The sequence below is a fragment of the Clytia hemisphaerica genome, unplaced genomic scaffold (assembly GCF_902728285.1).
Source record: "Clytia hemisphaerica strain Z4C2 unplaced genomic scaffold, Clytia hemisphaerica genome assembly, whole genome shotgun sequence".
NCBI classification, from domain to species: domain Eukaryota; kingdom Metazoa; phylum Cnidaria; class Hydrozoa; order Leptothecata; family Clytiidae; genus Clytia; species Clytia hemisphaerica.
This window is the reverse complement of record NW_027104435.1, coordinates 346,928-359,309: the sequence shown is the minus strand read 5'-3', so window position 1 is coordinate 359,309 and position 12,382 is coordinate 346,928. Positions and strand designations below refer to the sequence as shown.

Genomic DNA, 12,382 nt, shown 5'->3' with positions numbered 1-12,382 from the left:
GTTGAAAAATAACCGCAATTTAGCGTAATTTCGAGCATATTTTGATGATATCACTCAAAAACAGGGGTGGTACTTGGAAATCTTTTCTGAAAACAGTTACTACCAAGGTGTAGTAACTGCAAAGGGTGGTGGTCCTGAAAAAAAGTGTTGAAAAGGCACTTAATACTACACATCATGTCTTGTAGTAACTGCTTGCCCCCCCCCTGGTAGATCTTCATTTGCCATTTTCAAGTTTCGAAAAAGCCATTTAAAAATGAATGCAAAATAAATGGAAGTGTAGCAATGAAGTAAAACAACAGATTACAAAAAGAGACATCTCTGATAAAAGTTTAATTTTGATTTTTGGATAAAGTTTTTCCGGATACAAGCCTTTACTACGTAGATGATAAGCTCTTTATAAAATACGATATTAACATCATAAAAATAAAGCACCCGATATAAAAATTATTACAAAACTATAAAGATATGACAGACAGAGAGAAAGGATTACAAAAAAACAAGCAAAAACTCAAGATCAATTAACTTTAACAAAAGAGTCTTTTGAACCACCCAAAGCAAGGGTAACAAAATCTCCAATGATAAGTTTCCTTGGTAATTCACCATGGCCTACAATATCAATAATCTTCGGTTGCAAAGAAGAATCCACAATCACATCAAAGTTACACATCACATAGTTCTTACAATCACCCGTTGCTGGCAGTCGCATATCCTTGGCTAAAGCTTTAGAAACTTGACCAATAGCTTGGTAAATTTGCTCTTCCACATAGGACCATCCTTTATCCGGATCTTGTGGTAATAACAACTTATTCATGGCAACTTTGTAGTCAGAAAACAAATCAGCTGCTTGAGCACCTTCGAATTCTTGCGTAACCGAAGAATGATTCTTGTATTCATCAATGAAGCTTGTAGGGTAGCTTTCATCTTTGGAGAATCGTAATGCAGGCTCTTTTGAAATGTACGCACATTTGATGTCGGTGCATAACATGACTGGATAGCTGAGCGTTACGAGTCGATCTCGGAATGGTATTTGGTCAGTGATATCTAAAAATACAATTCGAAAACTTAAACTATGTTAAATAAGTAACTTAAGCAAGCAGAGCAAGATTGCAAACATACAGTTATTACTCTATGTCCTCTGTCACATTCAAAATGATTCAAAAGAAATTTTGTACTTACATTGTGATACAGCAATTGATCCTGCTTCACAAACACGAACGATTCTTGCAAATTGACTTGTGACGAAATTTTCCAGTGCCAATTGTCGGTTATCAACCGGTCGTACAATCCAGTATTGAAGGAGGTCCGTTTCCTCATATTTCTCATTGAACTCGACCAATGCGTTTGGAAGGATAAAACTGGAGACGAACCAAGGTTGATTTCCATAACGTAACTTAATGTAATTTTGAAGATAATCCTTATTAGCAAGCATTTCACCGCACGGGAGAATCTCACCTTCGATACTAACACTTGTTTTGTTCAACGAGATGAATTTCACCACACATTTTGGATCAGATTCAGTGGCGAAGGTAACATTGGGTAAACTTTTGGCAACTTCATCTGATACGAAACCATTATAATCACCAAGCCAAACAAGTCGCTCTTCATCTGATTTTGATATTTTCTTAGTGGATAATTTTTCGACATTGACTGGTTCAATTTCTGAAGGTTGCTCTTCTTTTTCAGTATCAAACTTATTGTTATTTCCGTCGGTCAATTTAATGTCAGTATGTGTCTTCAAACGAACCTTACAGATATCCATCGTTTCATTAGCAATGATTTGAGGGATAAAATTTCGAGTGCACATCTGACCTTCTTTGATATCCTTAATGGGCCATATGATGCTGTATGCTCGACCGAGTGCTGAGTAAAAGAAAGGTGAGCACTTGAAGTTAGGGTTGTTGTTGTGAGTTAATGATGAGCCAATTTCCTCCATGATGTACCATTGGGGATGTCTAGCTTTGCTATCGGGAGAAGACAATGAATATGTTTGGTTGTATTTCCACATTGTGTCTAGAATGCCGTTATAATAGATGTCCTCTACTTGATGTTTTGCCCAAGCTGTTTGAATGATGGCTTCTGCAGAAAGCTTCTCTTCACCTTTTAACAATGCCTAAGAGTAAAAAATATTTATCAATGTGACAAAAGAAAGGTAAGAAATGGTTTGTTTAGCTTCTCTTGGTGTATGGTGACAAACATCATGGGAAAAAAACGGTGATACTGATAGTGATAAAAAAATAGTTCATAAAATAATAAAGACCATTTTGCGTGTTTTGGGAATGTTTTGATTCTTACAATAAAAGCTTCAATCAGAATCAGGGGGGGGCACGCAGTTACTACAAGACAGTATGACACTTACTACCGTGGTGGTACTGTATTCAGAAGTTATGAAAACAGTTACTACACAGTGTAGTAACTGCTGTTTGGGGGTGGTGCCAAACACTAAAGCTAGCACTTTTGGTGTAGTAAGTGCTTATATTTTAATTCTTTTTAAAGAACTTTCCAAATTTTTCACAAAAAATGGATTTTTTTGTGAAAAAATTCTTTGTTAAAAAAAATATTTTTGTTATAAATGGACGAAAAAAAATTTGAAATTTTTCTCAGACCCAACTTTGAAATTATGCTTTCCCTAATTATCATTAAAATGTTCTCAACAGCTGTTAACCAAGTAAATTAAATGAAAATCTAGCACAAAAATGGCTTTAGGTTGAAAAATAATCGCAATTTAGGGTAATTTCGAGCATGTTTTTGATGATATCACTCAAAAACAGGGGTGGTACCTGGAAATCTTTTCTGAAAACAGTTACTACCAAGGTGTAGTAACTGCAAAGAAGGGTGGTGGTCCTGAAAAAAAGTGTTGAAAAAGCACTTACTACACATCATGTCTTGTAGTAACTGCGTGCCCCCCTGTCAGAATGAAGATTTGTATACCTTCCAAGTTTCATCAGTAAGGACCTTTTCTAATGTCATACACAAAACACCTGGTTGTTCGATGGCCCAATAAGAGTCGTCGGCTTTCACTCTTGCAAACAGTTCTCCATTCAACATTTCTTTGCCGTCCACAAACAGCTTCCAAGTGTTGGTTGTCAGAGCGCTCTTAATGTTGTTCTTCTTGGCCGTGAGAGGAATAGGGATGTAAACAGATACGATATCATTTTCGTCTTCCCAATTGTAATTCAAAGTAGATGCGGAACCTTCTTTGTCTCTGCTGAAATTATCGTACATCTTTCTCAAAAATCCTTCAGACGCATTTTCAGGCATACTTCCAGTAGTTTTTAGGCCACTAACAAACTCTTCAAAAGTGATGTTTTCAATGTCAGTACCAATTTTATTTTGAAGGTCCGGGGTATCTTTATCCAGGCATTTGATGATACTTTCGACTGTTTGACCTTTGTACTCGTCACAGGCTTTTTTGGCTGCATCTTCCGCACATCCTGTAACGTCTATGACCGTATTTTTTTGTGTATCATAATTATAATACTCGTCTATACTCCCCATGTCAGGTAGATTGAACATTTGGCTGAGTTTCGTGGACAAAATTGGTGATTTGTGTAGCTGTTCTGCAGCTTTAGAACCTCCATCATTTGTCCAAATGTGTTCCAGTAGGAAGAAACAACTCTCTTTCTTGATTGACTTCTTTGCTAACAAAAGGGGTCCTAAAATGAAAAATGAAATTTTACTTTAACCAATATACAGTAGGTAAAACTCAGACATCTACTAATTTCCTCCTCAAAATTAAACCAGCTAAAGCAAAACTTTTTGTGGGCTAACTTATTGATTTTTTCAAAAAGAGCCACTACTTATTACCATAATACAATGTTGTTTTTCACAAGCTTTTTTCAATCCCAACTGTTTACTGAATCCAATTCTTTTATTTTAATGATGCCAATGGTTTTAATAACATTTTTGGTTAAAAGGCTATGCCAGGGGACCTACAGTTAGTCACACTAAAATTACCTGTTTTCTCCTCGAGTCTTGAAATCTGTTTCTTGTAGCTTAAGTGAACTAATTTTCATGGTAACTTAAACTAATTTTTGCGGGTGGCCGCAAAAAATAGTTTACGCAAAATGCAATTTCTATTATAAATTCTTGAAAACTCTTAGGAATTAATGATAAATTTCGACAAAAAGTTTGAGTCAACCGTGAAAATTAGCTCAACATACACGGCAATTGAAATTTGAAATTTCCAATGGAGCAACTTACAGAAGGCACTGAGAAGAAGAGATCACTTTCGATTTGTATTACCGATTTCGATATAAAAATTGCATGGGGAATACTTCTGTCAATGTGTATTTTGTGTCAACTATGTAAGCTATGTATGTTATTTCTGGAATAAATAAAGAAAAGAGGTAAGTCTAGCCGAGCCTAATTGTCAGCTGCCAGGAGTGTAAAAAGAATGTGAGAGCTTATTTGTATAAAAAATAAAACAAACAGTATATCCCAAGCTGCTCAGAGCAATTAAAAATGACAAACTTTTTCTTTAGTTTGAACCACATCATTTTATTAAAACAATCATGACGACGCTGACAAGTTGACACAACACATTGACAAATAGTAATCCCTATGAGAAGTTTATATTGAAACACAAACAAAAAAACTAAGAAAATTTTGGGAATTTTCAGATTGCCATCCTGGATGGCATGAAACTTTGAGTATGAAATCAACTTAAATCATTTTCTTTACTCAAACTAGTACAAAGCTCTGTTATCATTAACATTGAGCACTGTTATTGGTTTTGGCTAACACAAAGCATAAATAAAATCTTGATTATCACCCAAAAAAAGTGCCTTTTTTACCCATATCTTTTAACCCTTTCCGTGCCGATGTCGTATATATCCGACATGCAAATTTTCACTCTACTTGCCAATGTCGGATATATCCGACATCAAATTTTTTTACCTAATTGCCGAGGCCTTTAAAAAAGAGTGAGCTCTATTGCCGAGAAATCAGCTTTTAGGAAAATGGTTTTCTTATTTGCCAATGTCGTATATATCCGACATAAAAAAATCCATAGTAGTAGTGAAAGTATATATTAAGTGCTCAAAAGATTTATTTCAGGTTTATTTTAGTCTATCATAAAATATATATAAAACAAATGTCAAATACAAATGTCAAAGGTTCATTCACTTGCCAAGTGAACCGCTGTGAGTGGGAATCGAACCTCAGTCGCCTGTGCAGCAACTAAGGTCAGGGTTCGAATTATAGCGTCGCACTTCGCAAAATGCGAAGTGAATTTTAGACTTAGCGACCCAAAAAGATTTCTCAACTCAAAAATGCGAAGTTAAAATTTTTCAAGAAAACACCTATTTTGCTTGACTTCATTTATTTGTTTGTCTAGTGCTTTATCAACTCGTACTTCGCAACTTTATTCATTCGTTTATTTATGGATCTATCAGCTTGTTACTTCACTTACTTTAATCACTTGCTTAGCCATTGCTTATAAACTCCGCTACTTTATATGTTCGTTGATATTGCTTTATAAACTCGCAACTTTATTTACTCGTTTATTATTGTTATTTACTCACTTGCTTAACCATTGCTTTTTAATTATCAACTTGTACTTTATTCGTTCGTTTATCCATTGCTTTATAAACTTTATAAACTCGCTACCTCGCAGCTTCATTCATTCGTTTATCTATTGCTTTATCAACTCGCTACTTCGCTTTGTCTACAATCTCGCACAACAGTCTAAGTCTTACTTCGCTTTTCTAGGGAAATGCATTGAAGATACTTTCACATTTTCTTCCAAACAACATCGCAAAATACTCAAAATGCTTCGCAAACAGTGAAAATGTTCTATTTCTCTAATGTTTCTATTTCACCATGGGCCACAGCGCCTATTAGTTCTGTAGATATATTGAAAAATTTAGACATGGTAGTTCGCCTTCTCAAACCAAACAGAAGGGCTGTAACTATGGGCAAACCCCCCGTTGCTAAGATATTGACTTTAAAACAACAAGCTAGATGCTGAATGGACCTACCTGATGATGAAAGTTAGATAGCAATGCGAGGAGAACAAAATCAGTCAGAAAATATATCGTTTAGCGAAAATGCATAACGCAATAAATTCATCATTGATTGTTGATGGGGGGAGAGGGAAGGGTTGTAGGGAAAAATTAATAGAAAGTTCTGGTCGCAAAAATCAGTTTTATTGACAATTGAATCATGCTTGATGGTGAGCATTGTTATCAATAATGTTTTTGTGTGAAGAACATAGAAATACAAGGAAAACATATAATGAAAATCTACAAAGACGGCGATTTCCGGCATTTTCAACCGGAAAAAATTTTTTCTCAAAAATCGAACTCGGCCATGTTTTGAGCATTGCAAATACGCATCTTTCTGCAAAAAATCAGAATAAGCTAAAGATGAAAATTCGAGAAAATGTAAAAAAATACGGTTTTCCGGCATATTTCTGGCATTTTCTGCCGGAAAAGTACGTTAATTGAAAATCAGGCTCTGTCATATTTTAGGTATTGCCATTTTGCATCAGTGTGCAAAATTTTATGAAAAAATATAAAGTACAGCTCGAGAAATTCAAGAAATACCGTTTTTCCGGCGAAAATAGGCTGTTCCGGCGATTTTTAGAAAGTTCCGGCTTCAAAAATCACTTTTATTGACAATTAAACCATGCTTGATGGTGGGCATTGCTACAAATAATGTTTTTGTGTGAAAAAACAACGAAATATAAGGAAAAAGTCCGATGAAAATCTGCAAAAACGGCGATTTCCGGGATATTTCCGGCATTTTCAGCTGGAATAGAATTTTTCTCAAAAATCGGACTAGGCCATGTTTTAGACATTGTTAATACGCATCTTTGTGCAAAAAATCAGAAAAAACTAATGATGAAATCTCGAGAAAATGCCAAAAAACCGGTTTTTCCGGCATATTTCCGGCATTTTCGGCCGGAAATGAATTTTTTTCGAAAATCGGGCTCCGTCACATTTTGGGCATTACCATTTTGCATCTTTGTGCCAAAAATTAGGAAAAACTAATGAGCCAATCCCGAGAAAAGCTAGTAACGAACGGACGAACGGACGAACAGAGGTTAATTCATAGGACCTACAGCCCACCGGGGTAGGTCCAAAAATGAAATCACTAAAAACGAAAGTAAAATCAGCCGCACTCCAAATCCTGTAATCTTGATATAAGAGTCTATACTGTCTGGCTAAACCACACTAGCTGGGAGACCCGTTTACTCTGTTTGTGTGATTTCGAAGTATAGTATTTAGTTTTTTTAAACAAATAATAATATAGAAATAACAGAGTGGCCGGGTATTTTTGTAGATGCCAAATCTGGTCGCAGAATTGTTTAGGCTGTCAAACAATTGTTGAAATCACTAACCTTATCTAAAAGGTGCTCAGTGCACGAACGCCAAACTTATCTTTCACTTTTCTCACTTACTTTTGGTTTTTACATAAACCTTTTTGACCATCTCATAAACAAGCTTGAAGTCCTTCTTTCAGTTTGTTTGAAAGCTTCTTCTTGGAATAACAAGTCATTAAAGCGAGCGCTAAATTCAGACCCAGTCTACGAACAAGGAATCAGTGCGCAGACAATCTTTTGAAAGAAAAAAATTAGATTTTTGGGATTTGTGAGTGAGCCCTAACAGGTTTTTAAAAGAGGAAAGTCATTTTCAGAACTCTTCTTGCGCAAATCTTCTGATAAAAAAACATTTCCTCTCGCGTTCAGCCATGATTACAAAAATCCCAAATTTCGTGATTTTTTTACTTGGCCTTGTTCAAAATTTGTTTGGTGTTGTACTAGTGCTCCGTTTATTTTAATTTTGGACAGATTGCAAGGGATAGTTTGATGATTCTGCTGCACAAAGGAAATTCTATAGAAGTTTTTTTTTTCTTTCAAGTTCAAAGACGTTCGTTTGTGCACTGGGGCCATTTGTGCACTGGTAACTTAACTCTATGTGGTGTAAATTGTAATAGAGAGTATGGATCTCCAGACTAACACCAGACATTCTCACAGTATAGACTTAAACTTGTATATCAAGATTACGGGATTTCGAGTACAGGCCGATTTTACTTTCGTTTTGAGTGGTTTCATTTTCGTTTTCAAGCCAACATCTTAGCAACGGGATTCTTGCCCATAGCTACAGGGGTTTGTGCAAAAAATTAAACATAGAAAATTTTCCAAATCCCCCATTTCAATTAACCCTTTCCGGACGCACGGCACGGGCCACCCCTGCCAGGGGGGGTGAAGCAGTTAGTACAAGACATCATGCCTACTAACTGCTTTCTCGGAAGAAGTTAGTAACACCACCACCTTGGTACACTTAGTACAGTTAGTACTAACTGAATTTAGCCTTGAAAAAGGCTTTTGACCTTCATAAATTCAATAAAATCAAATAAAATCAAATTTAATATCTTAAAAATGATTCAATATCCATAGCTTTCAATAGGAAAAAACAAAATTTTAGAAAATCAAATTTCTATTGCAACCAGCAAATTGTTTTTAAGATTTAAAAAAAAATTTCGAAAATTTGAAAAAAAAATCTACTTCCCAAAAAATTTTTTTGGTAAAATATGGTCTTTTTTTTTTAATTTTCTCACAAAATCCTATTTTTTACACAATTAGTACCAAAATTTGGCAAATTTTTAGCAGGGGACCACCCTTTTTTGCAGTTAGTACATCTGAGTACTAAGTGATTTTATCCAATTCATATGGCACACCACCACGGTACTAACGGGCATGATGTCTTGTACTAACTGCTTCACCCCCCCCCCCCCTGCCCCTGCCACCGCTTTTCAATATCTTGTTTACAACTAGAATTATAAATTTTCAATGTTTGTTGTAAATTTACTCAGGCTAAATCTGTAAAGGAAAAATTGCTCAAAAATTTGGACAAAAAATCACTTTACTCAGATTTTTGGAAAGCTTATGACAGAAATTTTTTTTACCCGGTCAGTAATTCAATTCTCTAAATCATATTTATTTCTTTATTGATAGTCTAAATTTTGCTGTTCCGAAAAAAAATCTGCCCGATTTTTCAGTCACGTGACCAGGTGTCAGCCATATTTCAAAAGAATTTTTTTGGTATTTCAAAACTCCCATTACATGGGAAAAAAAATGAGGTATTACTTATTGTGATATCTTTTATCAATCACTTTATATTGCAATTTTAGTGAAGCCAGTCAAAAATCAAGGCTGTGCAAGGCTGAAAGCCACATGAATATGATTCACCCTATAAAAGGAAGTTCATTCTATGGTGGCCTATCTTGAAGTGAAGGTGGTTGAACAAAATGTTTTTGGCATATTGATGTAACTGTTTGGATTATTGAAAGGTTAAAGGTTTGTTTTATTTTAATTTTTTGATGATAACTTCACTCAATCACTTAAAATGAGCCTTTGAAATTTGTTTATTTTGGTATTCTGATTGCTCTCGCATGATGCCGCCATTAGGGAGTTTTTTTTGCGTTTGCTAAATGCGATTTTGTGAGACTTTGCATTACCAACTTTTGCTTACGGCAAACATCTGTGGCGAAGAAAGGAGCGCTGCTAGTAGAAGCAATCAGTAAAAGAGACCACTTTCGATTTTGTTGCAGATTTCTATAAAAACTTCTCTCAGGGATTACTTGTCAATGTACATATACACATATGTGTTGTGTCAACTTGTCAGCATTGTATTGTTGTAAAGGAAAAGATAAAAGAGGTAAGACTAGCCTAGTTTAAAAGTTTAGACTGTCTCAGATTCTAGCTCAACTGAAGTTGAGAATATAGCAATTGCAGAAGGGTGGTCAGAGGAAATTTCAAACTTACTTGCAGAATACCAAACCAAGTTTAATGGAAAGCCATAACCATCAGAAGAAAAATAAGGGGTCATTTACCTTCCAATTCTTTAATTAAAGTTCCAAAGATATTCCATTTTGAAGTTCAATTTTTCAAGCATTTTCGTGCACGCATCGCCAGCCATTTTGTACCTTCATTACGGCACCAAAAGCGAAAGTGTTTTATGAAAAATTCCGCGCGGGAGGTTTGGTGCGAGTTTTATTTTCCGTAGATGTAGCTGAAACAGGGGTAATTACACCATAATCTTTCCCTTAGCGCTTGCCACCGGAAACAGCTTGATTCTTACTTTTTTCACATTTGGAAAGAAAAAACATTGTTCTTTCTAAAAAATTCACGTTCGATAAAAAAATTTGATTTTTTCAATGAAAAAAACGCATTTTAAGTACATAATTTGACTTCCTGAAAAATATACGTTGCTCCAACCAACGAACGTGGTACGTCTCAAAAGCTAAACAACTGCGGGGAACGATGCAAAAAATTCCAGGTTGATAGCTGTTTCGGGTGGCTAGCGCTTTGGATTTTAGAACCCCCGGATAAAAAATTTTGCCGTGCCGCGAACAAGAAGTTTGAAAAAACTCACCCGCGAGTACTCATTTTCAAATTTTGAAGGAAAATGAAGACATGATGTGCTGATTTTTTCTGCAAAAGAAAGCTGAATAAATTCTCTACACTTTGGAAAAAATACTTATGTTAAAAGAGGTTTCCTTCCTTGAGGTATGTAAGCTTGAATATTTTTTTTCGAAAATCTATGTTTTGTTACTGCCGCACGCGTAAGGCCCGACCTCCCTAATTGCAGTATATGAAAAATGTAAAAAGGTTTCCTCATTAGGAAAGTTCGGAAAAATAGTAAAAAACTTTCCTAACTAGGCAAAAACTCCTGACTTCTCTTGAAAGACACATCACAAGATTTTTGAGGACCCTGCCGACGCACCGGACTTAACGAACACCGGACACGCGAAAGTCCGGTGTAAAATGAGAATTATTTTTACCACCGGACAATCTTTACACCGGACTTAAGGAAGTTGGATGTCCGGTGTATGGAAGCCAATATGCACAAAAAAGACTGCAAACCAAGGTTTACAGTTCTAAACTTAGGTTTGCAGCCTGTAAACTTAGGTTTGCAGCCTGTAAACTTAGGTTTGCAGTCTCTAAACCTATGTTTACAGTTCTAAACCTATGTTTACAGCTCTAAACCTTGGTTTGCAGCCCTGCAAACCTAAGTTAATGTGTAAACATAGGTTTCGAGACTGTAAACCTAGGTTTGTAAATCTGTCAATCAAAATTTCGTTAAGCCAATCAGCGTTTGTTTTTTCAGCCAATCGAAACTGAGTAAAAAAAATCCATAGCTGGAAACCACATGCTGATTTAAGACATTTTATAGAATAAACGACTAGCAAATATGGAAATAAATGATCTGCCATTTTGAAAAGCGCACGTTAGGCAGGCATCACGAAGATACCTAAAAAGAAAGCAGGACAAGATGAATGTAATTTTTTCAAATTATCTGGGAGAAATTATGATATAATTTAAAAGACGGGGGTAATGTTATTATAATATGGGTAAAATTGCCCCTGTTTTAACCTGACTGAAATTCGAGCCGTTACTAGCAACCCTGCGGGGCCCAAGGCGGCGAGTATGCACCTGGCACAGTGACAAGCCGTTACTAGCAACCCTGACCTAAGCAATTCCAAACAACAAAACCCCTGGAAAATTTAAAATGTCGGAATGAGCAATAGACAAGAGTTTTTTCCGTTGATGGATTTTGCATATTATTCGGGTCCGGAATTTACTATTGGCAAGAGCTTTTTTTGCTATATTAAAACAACCTACACCAAAGGGTGTTAAAGGACGGGAGTTTCAGTTGAATCTATTTTGTAAACCTAAGTTTCTTATGCGTAAACCTAGGTTTTCATATCTAAACCTAGATTTACAAGTTGTAAACCAAGGTTTAGAGCTGTAAACCTAGGTTTAGAGCTGTAAACCTAGGTTTAGAACTTGTAAACCTAGGTTTAGAACTGTAAACCTAGGTTTACAGTTATTTTTGTGCTAAACGGCTTCCATACCGGTGTTGGAGATGGATATTTTTTCCCACCGGACAATCAAAACACCGGACACCGGTGCGTCCGGTGTTTCTTAATTTTTTTGTTTCGTAAATGTCCGGCGTCCAAAATTCCCTGTATGCAACACCGGACTGACACCGGACTTATTGCGTCCGGTATAGTGAAAGGATACTTTTTGCCACCGGACAAATACACCGGACAATCCGGTGCGTCGGCAGGGTCCTGATTTTTGGAGGCAGGTTGGTAGGTTTGCTAGAAAAGATAAAAATACTTACTTGTATTTCCAGACTTCTTGACTTGAAAAGTATCTATAATCTTGGGTGAGCTTGTGTCATCATTTGCCAGTTGATTATAAAGATTTTGAACTAATTCATTCGGAAAACCAATGCTTTTCAGCTGATGATTGTGAATTTTTCTGAATTCGTCCATGTTTGTGCACGCCATTTTGAACGAATGCTGCACATGGGCATGAATACGTACAGGTCGATACGCACGCAGAACATCCAGCCTCATTCCACACGCT

The 12,382-nt window shown here is 36.0% G+C and overlaps 1 protein-coding gene across 1 annotated transcript; it reads right to left on the bottom strand.

Moving 5' to 3' along the window:
* Positions 1-370: 370 nt before the first annotated feature.
* On the bottom strand, positions 371-12,372 carry LOC136820777 (tubulin--tyrosine ligase-like protein 12). The gene is made up of 4 exons (XM_067077004.1): positions 12,135-12,372; positions 2,929-3,653; positions 1,177-2,110; positions 371-1,041 (listed from the first exon to the last, which is right to left on the bottom strand). The coding sequence occupies exons 1-4, from the start codon at positions 12,370-12,372 to the stop codon at positions 515-517; spliced, it is 2,424 nt and encodes an 807-aa protein (XP_066933105.1). The 3' UTR covers positions 371-514.
* Positions 12,373-12,382: the final 10 nt, after the last annotated feature.

Excerpts from the sequence above, each read along its gene's own strand:
- LOC136820777 (XM_067077004.1), bottom strand. The coding sequence starts at position 12,372 with ATGAGGCTGGATGTTCTGCGTGCGTATCGACCTGTACGTATTCATGCC. Across the intron at positions 3,654-12,134 it reads CAAGAAGTCTGGAAATACAA|GACCCCTTTTGTTAGCAAAG; the intron begins GTAAGTATTTTT and ends TTTTCATTTTAG. Across the intron at positions 2,111-2,928 it reads TTACTGATGAAACTTGGAAG|GCATTGTTAAAAGGTGAAGA; the intron begins GTATACAAATCT and ends TTTTACTCTTAG.